The sequence below is a fragment of the Nomascus leucogenys genome, chromosome 16 (assembly GCF_006542625.1).
Source record: "Nomascus leucogenys isolate Asia chromosome 16, Asia_NLE_v1, whole genome shotgun sequence".
In the NCBI taxonomy this organism is placed as follows: domain Eukaryota; kingdom Metazoa; phylum Chordata; class Mammalia; order Primates; family Hylobatidae; genus Nomascus; species Nomascus leucogenys.
The window spans coordinates 27999686-28016897 of NC_044396.1; the positions used below are offsets into that span (position 1 = coordinate 27999686).

General features: G+C 37.1%; 1 protein-coding gene across 2 annotated transcripts in view; it reads right to left on the reverse strand.

Annotated features, from left to right (window-relative positions):
* STMN2 (stathmin 2) overlaps window positions 1-17212 on the reverse strand; it is a 55691-nt gene that overhangs the window by 15846 nt on the left and 22633 nt on the right. For both annotated transcript variants that reach the window (XM_012496088.2, XM_030794890.1), the window contains 2 exons: window positions 13416-13511; window positions 8755-8927 (listed from right to left, as the gene is read on the reverse strand). In XM_012496088.2, coding sequence (XP_012351542.2) covers window positions 8755-8927; window positions 13416-13511 — 269 coding nt within the window. The remainder of the gene's footprint in view (window positions 1-8754; window positions 8928-13415; window positions 13512-17212) is intronic.

Sequence of the window (17212 nt, forward strand, 5' to 3'; positions counted from 1 at the left end):
TTCTTACTTGATATCTTGACTGTGCAGATTAGCAGAAAGGAATTTTGATTGCGTGGACTTATGATACGGACGGTGGTGAAGTGAGAAAATCGCTAAAAGTTGTTAAAAATAACTTGTTCAAGGAAAAAGTATCTGGCCTTGGAGGAACACTTCTAAATAACCTGTACCTAATATAGAAGGTCACTAAAATATTAAAATGGAAAATTAGGGCAAGACAATGATCAGCTGATATAATGCAAATGTCAAGGCAAAATATAGAACTGAGATGTTCAATGTGACATTCCGGGAGACTAAGGAACCTTCTCGATCTTGCTGTTATGGGAACTGAGGCACATTATTGGTGAGCACCTTTTCTAGGCATAAACCTCCTCACACTGAACTCAATCACTGAAATAATTACATGAGAGGTACGTGAAGCGAAAAACAATGAGACAGGGAAGGAGACTTATTGTACATTTAGGAACACTTTAACATTTTGCAAAGAGGTTAATTACCAATTTTTATATTACTGAGTGTAAGAATTTAATTACTGTACAAATGGAGTGGAAGACAAATTTGAGTAACTGGTACATAAAACTCATTTTACTTTATGTACACAGATGAGACTTAAGACTACATTTTAGATAGCACTAATTTTCCGTTTATTTCTGAAGTAAACCTATTTATTTTGTCACTTTTCATTATTTGGGGGATATATTACTTGCTATCCAGGACCGTTGATCAGACACTAAATCTCCTAGTACCAAAAATGCCTTTACACAAGTAGGTTAGGTGATGTGTCTGTAATTATTGACTTTACTGCTAACAATGAAAATCATTATCGACCCATCTAAAGTCACAAATAATGTCCTGTTGAAATACGACAATTGAATATAATTATGTAAAACCAAAGAGTACAATATTCACTTTGTGTTGAAAAGCCTGAAGCATAACAGGAAATTTAAAATGATTAAAATCCAAAGACCTTTAGAATGAGCCCTTCTGCTAAAGTGTGTAATGGGTTTACTGTGGTTAGCTCCTAGGAAAAGAAACGTGGGGGTGCTCTTTTTCACCAAGAAGGTAGCACACGGAAGATTCTGTGGCCCACGTGCCATATTCTGTAAGGAGCAGAATGTTTCCTGAATGTCAAGCTGTGAATAATCCAGTACTTCGTTTCATAATCCATTGCTATACAAACCACCCCCTCTTTCCCTGGATTCCATTTTAATTGCCATCTACTATGTGAGATGCCAACAAATGGAAAATGTAAGTCTATCATGTTTGGTGACTGATGATCTAATTTTATGCCATTTTATCAAGAATAAGCAACACATCTTCCTTTCAGAGGCTTGGTGACTTTGAAGCTGATTATGCCAGTAATGAGAGCATGCTAATGAAATCTCACTGAACTGGTTCAAGTAGGGTGATTTTTAATTTAATCTCTTTTAGGGTGAGATTTTATCAGTCATTAAAATCCTTTTGTTTTCACAGTATTAATTTTTTCAAGACACTTTTAGTTGGCCTGACCTATTTGTATATCTATTACCTATCAAACTGTCTTTTCTTCTTTGCAATTTGATAAAGAATATTTTATAATATTTAAAAATATTGGCTGGGCACGGTGGCTCATGACTGTAATCCCAGCACTTCGGGAGGCTGAGGTGGGTGGATCACCTGAGGTCAGGAGTTTTAGACCAGTCTGGCCAACATGACAAAACCTTGTCTCTACTAAAAATATAAAAATTAGCTGGATGTGGTGGTGGGTGCCTATAATCCCAGCTACTTGGGAGACTGAGGCAGGAGAATTGCTTGAACCTGGGAGGTGGAGGTTGCAATTAGCCAAGGTGGCACCACTGCACTCCAGCCTGAGCCTGAGCGACAGAGTGAGACTCCGTCTCAAAAAAAAAAAAAAAAGGCAACGTATTGTATGGTAGCATTTCAGTCTCTGTTAATGAGAAACTTCTTTTCTTTATAAAATCATGAGTTTGCTAGATAATCTCTGTGAGGTCAGAAACTGGATGCATCTTCACATAGTAATTGCTAACCCTTTTACCATGCCGGTTATATGTCTTTATTGTAGAGTAACCTTCCAATTCTCACACTAACTCCATAAGTTCTATTACTAGTCTCATTTTACAGATTGACAAAGGAAGACATAGGGAGATTAAGTCACTTGCTTGAGGTCACACAGTTTTTAAGTGGTGGAACCAGGATTTGAACACAGACATTCTCTTAACCACATGTTCTTAAAGACAATATTTTAAAGATGCCCTTAAACACTGTGCCCTGCTAAGGATACCCATGTAATTGATTGTCCAAACTGGAACACTTATGAGAGTAAAGAGAAATAATTAATAATGGTATCAAAACAACAAGAGTTAGCTGGAGTTGTCCGGGGCCAATTGGGATGTATAGTTATGCTAGCTCGACTGCCTCTTGCTAAATACATGTTGGTTGAATGAATGAATAAATGATAAATGGATGGTTAAAGCGTTCATGTCATTTCACCCTTGTGGGTCAGTTGCATTATGGAAACTTTGATTTCAAGAGATGAGGTTCAAGCTGATCGGATGAGATTGATACAGACTCATAGAGGTGATCATCACTGACTACCAGCGATAATCAAAGAATGGAGAAAAAGCAGGGAAAGGGCTTATTCTTTTTATGACAAGCTTCTTCTACTAGCTAATCACTGGAGCATTAATTCTGGTTCAAAGGAGCCCGAGGGAGTATCCTCCAACCTACTAACTGATGGTCAGTGCTGCAATAGTGTCAACAGATGGAATGGGGAGGTGGGGAAATTGCCAAAACATTGAACACAAAGTGAATCTGAGCCCAAGTGGAGATGCCTCTGTGGCAGCCTTCCAGCTATAAATCCAGAAAGCTCCCCAAACACAGCCTAGGTCATAGTTCCCCGAAGGGGTCCCTGAAGTCCCAGGAAGAGGCCTTCAAGGTATTAAGGGTAGGGGGAGGGAGGAGAACTTGTAAGTTTTTTTAAGTTTAAAAAACCCTAACAGAGATCATATTTCACATCTATATCCATGTCTATCTGTATATGTAGTTTGAGTTAGAATTATGTCAATTTAGTGCAAAGCTGCTTATCTTTTAATAATCAGAAATAATTAGCAATTACAGATTCCTTTGATTATAATCATGGTAAGATAATTTATTAATACTTATTTAAATGTAGTATGTTTGCTAGGTAGAATCTTCAGAAACCTGTAACTTATTGGGAAGGAAATGGGTCCAGGGCAACAAAAATGTTGCTAACCCATGGGCCAGGTGGAACATGTACGTATTTTTGGAAAGTCTGTAGTGACTCCTTACTGCTTATATAATGGAGTTTGTACACTAACCTGGCATTCACAGCCCTCCCTAATCTCACCTCGCTACTCTCCAACTCCCTATCCAAATCCACTAGTCCAAACCCTTAGTCTACCCACTGCCCTGAAACACACACTTTCTGCATTCTCGCCTCTGTGGATCCTTAGTTCTGGAATCACTGTCTTAGTCTAGAATGTTTTCCTGTTTTCTCTATTTATCTAACACTATTTATTTTTCTAGTTATCTCTCCCTTTAAAAAAAGGATACTTCTTTAAAAAGATGCTGAGATTCACATAAAGTAGTGAAATGGCTTTATTATCCTCCATGATCTCCCATTTCATGTGAAGTCAAAGTCCTTAACTGTGACCTCTGACTTCAGTTGCTACCACTCTCCCCCTGCTCTCAGCTGCAGCCAGGCTGGTCTCCATGTTATTTCTCAAACACACCTCGTACATTCCTGTTTCAGGGCCTTCGTACCTGCTACTCTTATCACTTTGAATGTTCAGGCCCCAGAGGAGAGCTGCCTGCCTTACTCCCTTGCTACCTTTGTGCTTCTTTTCAAATGTTGTCTTATTCAAGAGGTTTTTTTTCTGACTATCCAATAATTATATTATTATATACAGTAATAATAATATATAATATAGCTTCTTTCACCCCCACACGCCCAGTTCTCTTTGTCCTGCTAATTTTGTATCATCTAATATGCTGCGTATGTATTTATTAGCTCTTTCTCCCCCACTGGAATGTAAGGTTGATGAGTATCCCCTGTGTCTAGAACAGGGCCTGCCAAATAGTAAGTGCTTGATAAATATCTGTTGACTGAGTGATTTTGCCCAGACTAGGATTTCCTTAGCGCAATTTCAGTTGTCATTTGGAAACTTAATGACTATAATTGTTTTAGGATGGCAGGGTGGAATAAAAAATCAAAACAAGCTATATATTGCCAGTTTCACATTTGGTCCTGAAAGTTACTATTTATTTATTTACTTAAAAACATTTGTAGTATTCAGGCAATGACTAACAGGAGTTGAAAAAGAAAAAAGATTTTTTGTAGTACTAACTATTGCCAAGCACTATTAAACAAAAGACAAGTTCTATCTTCATGGAGTTTATAATCTAGTGGAAGACGTAGGGTTAAATAAATACATATGCATATACATACTAATATGCCAATAAATACTAATTACTTACTAAGTGTGCTAGGTGCTACAAAGGAAAACCTGTTTACCATGAAAGAGAGTAAGAGATGAAACCCAGGTTCAGAAGTCCCCTCCCCACGGTGAGGAACTGAAATAGAAACAGAGTAGGTAGCTAAAGAAGAGGGCATGAGATTTAGAAGATCCTATTACTTGCAGTACATCCTAAACTTCACACTTGCATTAGTTCTGACAGTGTAAAGACTAAAACCATAGAATGGGAATTTCTTTTGAACTTTCCGAGTTCCCATATTAATGTAATTTTTAAAGAATATATATGAAAAAACAAAGTAAAGTTGAATCTGAATAATTATCTGGTATGGATTTTAAAAACTTAGGCCTAAAATTTCCCCATTATTCACTAGATGTTTTCTGTTTTAATATCCGTATCTGTGCTACTGGCTGCCTTTGGCTACTAGGCACTAGGAATATGTCTAACATGAATTGAAATGAGTTGTAAATGTAAAATACACACTGGATTTCAAATACTTAGTATGAATAAAATAATGTGAAACAGCTCATTAATACTTCCATATTGATTACATGCATATTGAAATAATAATGTTTTGAATACATTGGGTGAAGAATATTTTACTAAAATTCATTTCATATTTCTTTTATTTTAAAAAATGTGGCTTCTAGAAAATTTAAAAATACACATATGGCTCCCATTATATTTCTTTCTTTCTTTTTTTTGAGATGGAGTCTTGCTCTGTCATCCAGGCTGGAGTGCAATGGTACCATCTCTGCTCACTGCAACCTCCACCTCCTGGGTTCAAGCAATTCTTCTGCCTCAGCCTCCCCAGTAGCTGGGATTACAGGCGCCCGCCGCTATGCCCTGCGAATTTTTCTATTTTTAGTAGAGATGGGGTTTCGCCATGTTGGCCAGGCTGGTCTTGAACTCCTGATCTCAGGTGATCCACCTGCCTCGGCGTCCCAAAGTGCTGGGATTATAGCCATAAGCCACCACACCCGGCCTGGCTCACATTATATTCCTTAGACAGTACTGTTTCACAGAGCTGCCTAGATTAATATTTTTCATTCTATCTATAAGAAAATAACGGCAGCAGGGCAACAGAAGAGCGATACAAATTGAATAGTGTATGAACTAAATAATTATTCTAATTGTTATAGTAACACTAAACATTTATAGATAAAAAATGTGGACATCTATAGTTTTGTTTACTTAAGATCCATTCCCCCTTCCTCTTGTGAGAACACCTTGATTTTCTTCTGGGGAACTACCCCTCCACAATTCTCACCCCAGGGATCTTACCTAAAATCCTTTGCAGGTCAGTGGTGGGCATGTGATTCAGGCTAGCATATCAAACTACTACATCCTCTTGGCCACAATGATTGGTCCTGGGTTGGGCCTGTGATCCAGGCCAGGCCATTGAGACTCAATTTCAGGACTTTTGTTAAACTATTGGGAAAAAGAAGCTCTGTTTCTGCTGGAATTGCTAAGTTGTGAGAAAAATAATTTGGAACTGACTATTGAAATTACACTTTCTTGATAATGAAACCAGTTAAACGCAGGAAGAGATGATAGGCACTAAAAGAAAGTTTTCTGATAATAATGTGATCCCTGGATCCAGCTGTTCCTGATACTGTAGCCACTCCTAGACTTTTTAGTCACATATTTGCTTTTTGTTTTAACTAGTTGAGTTGGGTTTTGGTTATAGGCATGTCCTTACTCACATAATTACTGAGATATATGCACTTGCTAAAGACTCTTTAAAGATAATTAATAGTTCTTTAAATTAGTGCTAATTAAGTCAGTATAACCCAATAGAATAAAATCAATTAGTGATTTTTTAAAGTTGGCACTTTCTGCTAATTAGTTGTATTTTCTTTTAATTAAAACTCTACCATTAACAAAAAAAAATAAAAAACTAAAAATAAAACCCGACCACTAGGGCATAATCTATATGGTGATTTTTGCATTACAAAATTTTTAACGAATAACTGGAAAGGTGAGAGAATACGGCTTTTAAGTGTTCCAAGGAATTTTTTTTTTCTGGGCCTCATAACACTGGATGACTACATTTGTAAATGTCTTTTAACCATGTGGCCAGTTTCTAGTTCAATTCAATTGTTTAGATGTATAATCATTGATAATTTCTTGCTGTCAGGGTGCAGGAGCTTTATCAGATTCATTAATTAGTAACCTCAGGGACTCTTATAAGAACACCTAGTTAATTTTGGTGATCCCAATTCTTTTTTTATCCTCAATAATTTCTTTCAAATTAAGTGTAGTACCTAGAAACACCAGCGACATCCTAAATCAGGATGTTCAATTTTGGTTTGAGTTTTAATTTCACCTCAGTCACTGACTCCGTATTCTAATCAAGTCACAGCATCTCAATATATGTCGACCTATGACTCTTATCTCTACCTAGTGCCTATAAGATGCCAGTGCTTGGGTCAGAACTTAAACTGCTTTGGGTGCAACACGCTCTCCACTGTTTTAGGTATTGCTTACATCTGCTGGCAGCAAAGTTTTGATAATGTTGAATAATTTATTTTAGCTTTACTATGAGACTAAAGCTATAAATAACAACAAAAAAGCTGATAAAAATGTTTTAAAGCAACTTCCTGTATATATATATATATATATATATATATATAGTTGAGTTAGTAGCTCAGGTTCCTGCTTTTTACATCTAGAACAATGATAACTAGTATTTTATATATATATATACACATACACACACCAATATTAATATATAATTATTGCATATATATACCAATATTAATATATAACTGGCAGATATACAATGTTAATATATAATTATGGTATACATATATACACATCACATATATAGCAATTACCATTGTTATATCTATAATTGGTATATATAATATATAGAGATAGCTATATATATCTATAATATAGATATCTCTATATACCAATTACCATTGTAATTATATATATAAAAATTTATATGTATATACAAAATGCTCATCAGACATTTGGAGAACATCATTCTTAGGTGAAAGTTGAGATCAGCATGTTACATATCATAGGAGGATTTTTTTTCAACTACAAAGATTATAGTGTTTTCTTGCTTAGAAAATTTAATCCAAGGATTTCTAAGGTTTCAGCCTCATTATTTGATAATACACATATTTTTGTACATATATGTGTGTATATATGCACATACACTATACACAGCACATCTGTGTTTGTCCTGCATTCTCTCTTGGAGGATTCAATCTTTAGGAGAAGGACTATCTTCATTCCCTTTGTAATTATCCAACATAGAAGTGTCCAACGTGTTGGCTGACTTTTTACAGACAACATCATAAAACTGTGCAGGGAACATGTTCTTAGTAATTACCTGATTCTAAAATTACATCATAAAAAATAATGGGAAATATAATGTAGGGATGAATTACATAAAAGAATTCCATTTTTGGATGATCATGAATACCTTGATGGGATTGACTACCATAACCACATGGTTGGAACAGACACATTCAAACAACTTCTGTCTGTGTACAGAGTCACTAGGATTTCTCAGTGTTCTCAAATATTAATACCCTTGGCTCTTCTTAGGCATGTGATTATGGAAAATTAAAGATTTGGCAAAAGGAAAGTTCTTTAATACAAGCAGGGACCAATGGCAAAAAGAGAAAAATCCTCATCAAGGCTTAGAAAAAGATGAAGAACATATTCAAAGATCTCAGAGAAGGTCCTGATCTTGGAAGGACCAACTTCCAGGGCAGGCAATGGGACTCTGAGGAGGAAAGGGGCAAGCTCTTGGCCCTTACCCTGGGCAGGAAAGATCTTGGAGGGAAGATCTGGTAATTTGTTATTCCAAGGAAAACCACGACTGACAGAGGCGGCGACACAGATCCTGAGAGGCAGGAAGCAGCCCTTCTTCCCCTCCCCACCACTGGAGTTTGCCAGGGCTGTGTTTTCTCTACAGTACTTCTGCCTGATGGTCTAGGGAAGGGAGGCTTTTATAATAAAGGGATTCCATATAGGGAAAGGGGCACTAGGGCACTGAAGCTCTTTGGGTTTCTGAGAGCTCCGGTTTGGCTAGCCTAAAATTAGCATTTATCTTACAGTTTTTACCCCAACTAGCCTGGCTCTGTGTCTACTGAAAACCTATATATGTTGGGATGGCGCAGGTTCAGCTGTCATTGTTCTCTGTATGTGTGTGCGTGTGTGCATGTGCATGTGCCCGCGTGTGTGAGAGGGAGGAGCAGGGGAGGGAGAGAGAGAAGGAAAACCTGTGGAAAAAGTTACCTTTCTTCTTTCCTCTGCAGCCTCCAGTTTCTTCTGGATCTCCTCCAGGGACAGGTCTTTCTTCTTTGGAGAAGCTAAAGTTCGTGGGGCTTCTGAGATAGGAGATGGTGGCTTCAAGATCAGCTCAAAAGCCTGGCCAGAGGCACGTTTGTTGATTTGCTTCACTTCCATATCTGAAAAATGAACATTTGAGAATGTTAAACATGCAAAGCTTGCAGCATGGATTTATTTTAATAATTTAGATTCTAGCAATTGGAAGTAGCGTTGTTATTCTGGGAGATAGGAATAAAATGCTGTTTATGAGCATTTGCTCTTTGTTGTTTAGAATATATAAGACCTCTCTGTCTTTAGTATAACTATGGATATATTTGAACAGAATAAATATTTACAATATCGAGAAATTTGACAATATCTACAGGGAGTTGAATAATGGTAAGCATACCTAGATAAAACTAGCCTAAATTGATTTTAAATGAAGCTTTATTTTCCTATTGAACAAATATGAGCTTTGCATGAAAATTAAGTAGCACAGATTTATTTTTTTGGAAATTATCGTAGCTGTAGGCCCTTTTTGGTTAGATGAGAAAAATAACGGAGTTCTTCAGTTCTGACATATAATGAGATATCATTATATAGATATGTGTATATATGCATACACCATTATATATATTATCACCATTCCTGTGCTTAGAAATCACAGTAGCTACGTTAGAACCAATATAACTCCCTGAACAGTTGGGCATATTTGGCAAAGTCAATGCTGAAATGCAAAGCATCCTGCTGATTTCTGTTTTGCCCTTCTGTATGTTCATTGCTTCCAGTCATCAATCATGCACAGTGCCCACTCCAGGGATGACAACATCACTCTGTGATGGGGGTCCTTGTCTTCAAGATGCTTACAGTCTAATGGGGGCAATAAGACAACACCCCATTGTAATGTCTTTGCTCCTGTGTTGTTGCTGCTTAGAATATTCTCCTCTAGTGTACTCGGCTGGAGCCAGGAGCCAGGGAAAGAGCCACTGTGGTGGAGGAGGGAGTGGCAACATCTACTAATCTAATTTATACACATACACATGGAATACTGTTCAGTCTTAAAAAAAGTTGGGGGAAATCCTGTCATTTTTGACAACATGGGTGAACCTGGAGGACACTATGCTAAGTGAAATAAGCTAGGCACAGAAAGACAAATACCACATGATCTCACTTACATGTGGACTATTCATAAAGTTGAACTCACAGAAGCAGAGTAGAATTGTGGTTACCAGGGGTTAGGGGTGGAGATTGGGGAGATGTTGATCAAAGAATACATAAGTTCAGTTAAACAGGAAGAACAAATGCAAGAGACTTATTATTGAGATGGAGTTTCCCTCTATTGCCAGGCTGGAGTGCAGTGGCACTATCTTGGCGCACTGCAACCTCCGCCTCCCAGGTTCAAGCAATTCTTCTGCCTCAGCCTCCTGAGTAGCTGGGATTACAGGCACTCACCACCATGCTCGGCTAATTTTTGTATTTTTAGTAGAGGCAAGGTTTCACCATATTGGTCAGGCTGGTCTCGAACTCCTGACCTTGTGATCTGCCACCCTTGGCCTCCCAAAGTGCTGGGATTACAGGCATGAGCCACCCCATCCAGCCGCAGAAGACTTATTGTACACCATGCTAACTATTGTTAATAACGATGTACTGTATTCTTGAAAATCACTGAAAAAGTAGATTTTTTGTTCTCATCACAAATAGATGACAGGCATGTGAGGTAATGCATATGTGAATTTGCTTGACTTAGGCATTCCCTAATGTATACATATTTCAAAATATGCCATACGCCACAAACATATACAATTTTTGTCAATTAAAAAAAGAACTGAAGAATGGTTAGCCATTTACTTTCTATCAGTGGCTTATGTATTAAAGATAAGCAGATTATCAGACCCTTATGTTTTAAGCCTGCGTAATATAACTTATAATATAAGACAGTATAATTTATAATAGAAAAGATGATAGCTAGCACCTGCTAGGATATTTATAATTATAGAACTCACAATTTAGTAAAATACAATGATTTTTAAAAGAACCTCGCTGGTCAGCCCTCAATTTCAGATGAGCATTCTTTGAGTCCCAAACTCCATCTCTCTGGTTTTAGCCCACTGATCCTTGTCTGAAGTCTGAAGCTACCCATGATTAGGCCATTCTCGGTGGTGCACCACCATTTTTCAAGTATTTGAAAACAGTTATGTTCCATTTCAAGTTGTTCCCCCAGGCTAAACATCTTCAAGTGCCCCAGAATGACACTGTTTCTAGATCTTTACCACCATATTATTTCCTAACCTCTTTAAGTGCTCTCTAATTTATTAACGTCTTTTTAAGATTGTGGCAACCAAGCCAGCAGGTTATGTTCCCGTTAATGTTCTTTTAGCAGCCTGGTTAGTGCACGTGGAGGTTGTGGTCAAGTAAAATGCCAGGCTGGCAGGACTTGACCTCAGATCCTTAGCTGCTAATAGATAGTCTAGATAAAACTAACTCAATAAGTATATTGGAAATGATGTGGGCTTTTTCCTTCACAAATGTAAAAATGTTTTTCATTTTCCTGATGGCATCCAAGATTATACTTAAATTTTAAATACAATTTTATGAAAATTATGTAAGCCTATGGGTAAGGATTATAAGAGAACACGGGCAAATAAAAACAGCTTATTTGATAAGGTGATGGGGTTTTAAATGGCTTAGATTAGAGGCTCTGGAATTAGAACTGCCTATATTTGCATCCAAATAGTAAGCCCCTCTTAATAGCTGTGTGACACTAGGTAAGTTAATTAACTTCTTTATGCTTTTATTTCCTCATTTAAAAGATGGAAATAAAAAGAGTACCTTCCTTCTAAGGTGGTTGTGAAGATTAAAAAATAAAGGATGCTGAATGCAAAGCACAAGCCATATACTTAGTGCTTACAAATGTAAACAATAATAATAATTTCTTGTTATAATGTTTGCCTGCAATAAACAAGTCAGATTATTATCTAACATAGAAATATCAGGTCAAGTTAAAGACTGCGGAAATTTGATATTCTCTACGGACTCTTTTGGGAAGCACAGTTTACAAGAAATGTTGAAATATCTATTCAACTTTAAATACAGCTCAATAAAAATTATGGAAGCCTATGGAAAAGGATTATAAGAGAACGCAGGCAAATAAAAACAGCTTATTTCAAGAATCAGCTCACACATAACTTCACATTTTTTTCTTCCCCTTTTTTCATTCCCTAACCCAGCAAAAACCATCCCTGGCTCATTTGTCCTAACCACTCTGTGTTCTACATTCTAGTCATTCGTGTAAGACTCTTCTACTAAGCCCTGAATTCTTTGAAGGTGAGGACTATGCCGTATTGAACTCTGGATCTTCAGTGACAACCCATAGTTCGACATTAGAGTCTCACAAGAAACATAGCTGGATCCTTCTTCACAGCTACATCTAGCAAATAATAAAGGTCTGTCTAATTCATTTGCTGACCGAATGAATTTGTACAAAGTAGGCATTGGCCCTGCATTCTAATGAATGTTTTGTTTGGAGATAGAATTCCTTTCACATGGAGGGCATTTCCTTATGGAACAGTTAATTAGCATTTATGATTTTTGGGCTACGATAGAATAACTTTGTAAGGAAAATGCCTTTGAGTCCTTGAATAGGCTTTAAAGGCGCAGAAGGGGTTAACTGCCACAAGGTCAGTTTGTCTTGTCGTTAATATCTTTCTTTACATACGTGGAAAATAAAAATAATTGTGAGCCTCAAAGTTAGCAAAATATGCCTTAGGGATATCTAGGATACATGGAACTGTATAAAATATTTTAGTTAAATTGACTGAATTAGGTAAGGATGATGTTGATAATGATAGCTATCATTGCAGAGTGATATAATGAGCTAGGCTTGGTTTTGCGTATTTGACTTACATTAAACCGTTTAAACCTCACAACAACCCCACGAGGAAGACGCTAGAGTTAAATGAGACTCAGAGAATCCAAGTATCTATTTGCCCAAGGTCATGTGGATTGTGGCAGAGCCAAAGTAAGCAAAATGAGTCAGGATAAATCAAACCTGAAGAGTTGCACCTCAATAATGTTAATTGCCATGCTAATTCTTTAGGCTTTTCTTTTCAGACCCTCTTTATCTAGGGCCTCAGTCGTAAGTCAGTTTTATTTATTGAGTCAATTATTATTATTATCATTAGCTGGTTGACATGTATATACAAAATATAGAAACTTTATAAAGACTACAATAAAGCAAAACAGTTATGGTTGTTGATTCTTTCTCTTGAGTTTTCTAAGCATAAAGCATTTTCTTACAAATTATGATCTACTCCAATTACAGCTTAGCCTATTAAATTATTTGCAAAGAAAGACCTTAGACATATCGTGGATGTTGATATACTGGATGTGGCTGTTAATAAGAATCCATCCACATGTCTTAACAGATATTGATGTGTTGTTATTAGCACCAAATTCAAACTGTTTTCAGCAATAGGTAATCAATTGGACGTAATAGCTAGACACAGCAAGTCAATAGTGAGATCTACAAAATATTGGTGTAATTATATAAGGAGCTGTGAGAAACAAATATATGTCAACCTTTCCAAATGATCTAGCTAGTAGGGGCATGTCTATCCTAGGTTACTCACCATCGTAAGTATAGATGTTGATGTTGCGAGGTTCCGGGTAAAAGCAAGAGCAGATCAGTGACAGCATGGACAGCTCCTTCATTTTTTCCTTGTAGGCTGAAATGAAAAGCTGAAGATTAGTATATTTCATTTTTTCTGAATTTCCCATTACTGCTTCCTTTAATTTGAATAATAATTATTGCCTCCTGCAGAGTGAATATAGCCAGGTAGACTCCTTTGCATTCTTTCACTAAATATAAATGAATGTAAGACGTCAACAGAATTCTGAAGTGCATGTTCCTTATTGCAGAGGACATGAATTGCATAGTATAGCAGGTTAAATAACAAGATAAAGAAAGAGAGTTAGAAAAACAAGGGAAGGTCGAAGGAATTAAGATCTAGCAGGATAGGAGGGAGAGAGAGGAAACAGATGGAATTAGTGGAAACAGACATGATCACCAGAGAGAGAGGCTCATTCTAGTAAATGTGCATGCAGGTCTATTGTACATAAGTAAGATTCTGGAGGTCTCCTCTGTTGATTCAGCCTGAATTGCCATGTACTCATTTGGGAATAGTCAGATAACTCATCAGGATATTTATTAAGCAAACACATTATCCAGGGTCCTATGTTGCTGCTTTCTCTTAATCTCCAAGTGCATTTTCTTATCTGTCCATCTTTTCTTTTTTCTTTCCTCTCTCTTTCTCTTTGAGACAGAGTTGCTCTGTTACCCAGGCTGTAGTGCAGTGGCGTGATCTCAGCTCACTGCAACCTCCACCTCCTGGGCTCAAGTGATGTTCCCCCCTCAGCCTCCCCAGTAGCTGGGACTACAGGTGCGCTCCACTGTGCCTGGATAATTTTTGTATTTTTTGTACAGACAGAGTTTCACCAGGTTTCCCAGGCTGGTCTCGAATTCCCGGGCTCAAGCAATCCGCCAACCTTGGCCACCCAAAGTGCTGGGATTACAGGTGTGAGCCTCTATTTCCAGCCCCTTTCTTTCTTTCTTTCTTTCTTTCTTTCTTTCTTTCTTTCTTTCTTTCTTTCTTTCTTTCTTTCTTTCTTTCTTCTTTTCTTTTTCTTTCTTTCTTTCTTTCTCTTTCTTTCTTTTCTTTCTTTCTTTCTTCTTTCTTCTTTCTTTCTTTTTTTCTTTTTTTCTTTCTTTTTTCTTTCTTTCTTCTTTCTTCTTTCTTTCTTTCTTTCTTTCTTTCTTTCTTTCTTTCTTTCTTCTTTCTTTTTTAATTTCATGTTTTGTTTTAGATACAAGGGGTATATGTGCAGTCTTCTTACATGGGAATATGACATGATGCTGATGTTTGGGATGTAGATCCTGTCACCCAGGTATTGAGCATAGCACCTGACAGGTAGTTTTACAAACCTCTCTCCTTCCCCCCTCTAGTAGTCCACAGTGTTTATTGTTCTCATACTTATGTCCATGTGTGCTCAGTGTTTAGCTCCCACTTATAATGAGAACGTGCTGTATTTGGTTTTCTGTTTCTGTGTTAATTCACTTAGGATTATGGATCCCAACTGCATCCATGTTGCAGCAAAGGACATGATTTCATTTTTTCTTATGGACATGTTGTATTGCATGCTGTATATTTACCACATTTTCTTTATGCAATCTGCCATAGATGGGCACCTAGGTTGATTCCATGTCTTAGCTATTGTGAATAGTGCTGCCACGAACATATGAGCGCATGTGTCTTTTTAATAAAATGATTTATTCTCCTTTGGGTATATACCAAGTAATGAGATTGCAAGGTCAAATGGCAGCTCTGTTTTAAGTTCTTTGTCTCTCCCTCTTTCTACACACACCAAAGCCATGGATCTGAGCTCTGATTACATCTGATAAGGATCTCCTTCCCTCCGTTGCAACCCAGCTTGTGTGCCAACCTTGCCATGCAGTTGCAAGAGTCCAGATCGTCACCTCCTTAATCCTTCACTCCCTTTCCCCATTTCATTTTCTCTAGGAAGCCTCCTGCCCTGGTAAACTTGGTGAGTATCTCATCACTGTCAGTTGTCATCAGGCCAAGTATCTGCAAACTACCAGATGGGGATAAAGAGGTAAAATCTTCTTACCTTTGTTAATTATGCAATTAGTAAAATTAATAAATTAAGGAAAACAGAAGAAAATGATGGGTATACTGTGCACTAACTTGTAAGAAAGTATAAACAGATGGCTGTGACATAAAATATAGACCTCTCAGGTTAACAGTTGCTTCTTGGCAGGAGCTTCTGATCATTACTATAATATAACCCAAGGGAGAGTGGGTATCTTGGGAAAGAGGATTCTCAGAAGATGAGTTTGGGCATTACTGAGAGGTGCATCTTTTCTTGGCCAGAAAGAAACATATTCAACCCCTGGATGCTTTACATCCACAGATATTAGAATTATTCTAAGAGATTATTTAGTCAACTGTCCACCTACCTCACCACCAATTTTACAAATGAGGATATAGCCCCACAGAGGTCAAAGTCACATGTAGCCAGTGACAATGGTGAAGCTTCTGGATAAATTGCAGTAAATCAATCTATTTGAAAACTGCCAGAAGGCTTTCTTCTAGCTCTACAATTTTAGGATGAGGTTCAATGTGTTAACAGGTGCAAAGATCAAATATCATTTGCCTATGATTCAACCTAACACTTCCTGAGGATCTGCTAAAAGAATCTCCTCACTATTTAGCTTATTTTTTAAAAATAAGCAATACATGTTGTCCTGTGCCATAAAAGTCCTGGAACTCCATTCTGAGATATTTTATTGAACACCTTTGGAATTTTAGAAGGCTAAACCAAATTTCTTTGTATCATTTGTATATTCAGTTAATGAAATTGTGTCACTTATAAAGGCCCAGGCAGATCCAGATTTATATGGATGTTAAGTGAGAATCATAATTTCTGCCAGAGGATAAAACATTTGGTGATTTAATACATTTAATTCCATGAACTAATTGAAAACAATAACAGCAAGGTTTTGTAGGCTGGTACCTTTTTTGGAAGAGAAATGCAATCTGGTATCCAAAACATTTTGCAAAATTAAGCACATATTAGAAGCACATGAAACATATTACATGCCGACTTTATTAAGAAGGGTCAGTCCAAACATAAAAATAAAATAAAAGGTTTACCATCTCACAAAGTAGTAACAAATGAAATCTGTAGCAGAACATGAATTTTTAGTGAAGAAAAAACTCCTCAATATCTGTCCTTAGGAAACGAAATTCAATAATTTTCAGTAAGGCCACTGCCCTAATTATGCTTGACAAGCTAATAAAGAGAGGTGAGTGTAAAAACTGTCAGAAGCCAGCACATTTAGAGCCCAATGTGTAATGAGTAATCATTACTATTATGGACTGAATATTTGTGTCCCCCCAAAATTTGTATTTGAAATCTTATTCCCAATGTGATAGTATTTGGAGGTGGGGTCTTTGGAGAGTAATTAGGTCATGAAGGTGAAGCCTTCATGAATGGGATTAGTGTCCTTATAAGAAGAGACCAGAGAGCTAGCTCAATCTCTTTTTGCCACATGAAAATGCAACTAGAAGTTGGCAGTCTGCAAAACCAAAGTGGGCCCTAATTAGAATCTGATCATTCTGGCGGCCTGATCTCAGACATCCAGTCTCCAAAGCTGTGAAAAATAAATTTCTGTTGTTTATAAGCCACCTAGTCTATGGTACTCTGTTTTATCAGCTAAAACTAAGAAAGTGACTGATAAAAATATTCTTTCTTGTTCGAGGTGGTCTAGGGACAAAACCCAGTTAACCTCTGTGGGTGATTCCTTTAATAGCATTCTTATCTTTACTGTTATTTGTATCAAAGGCTA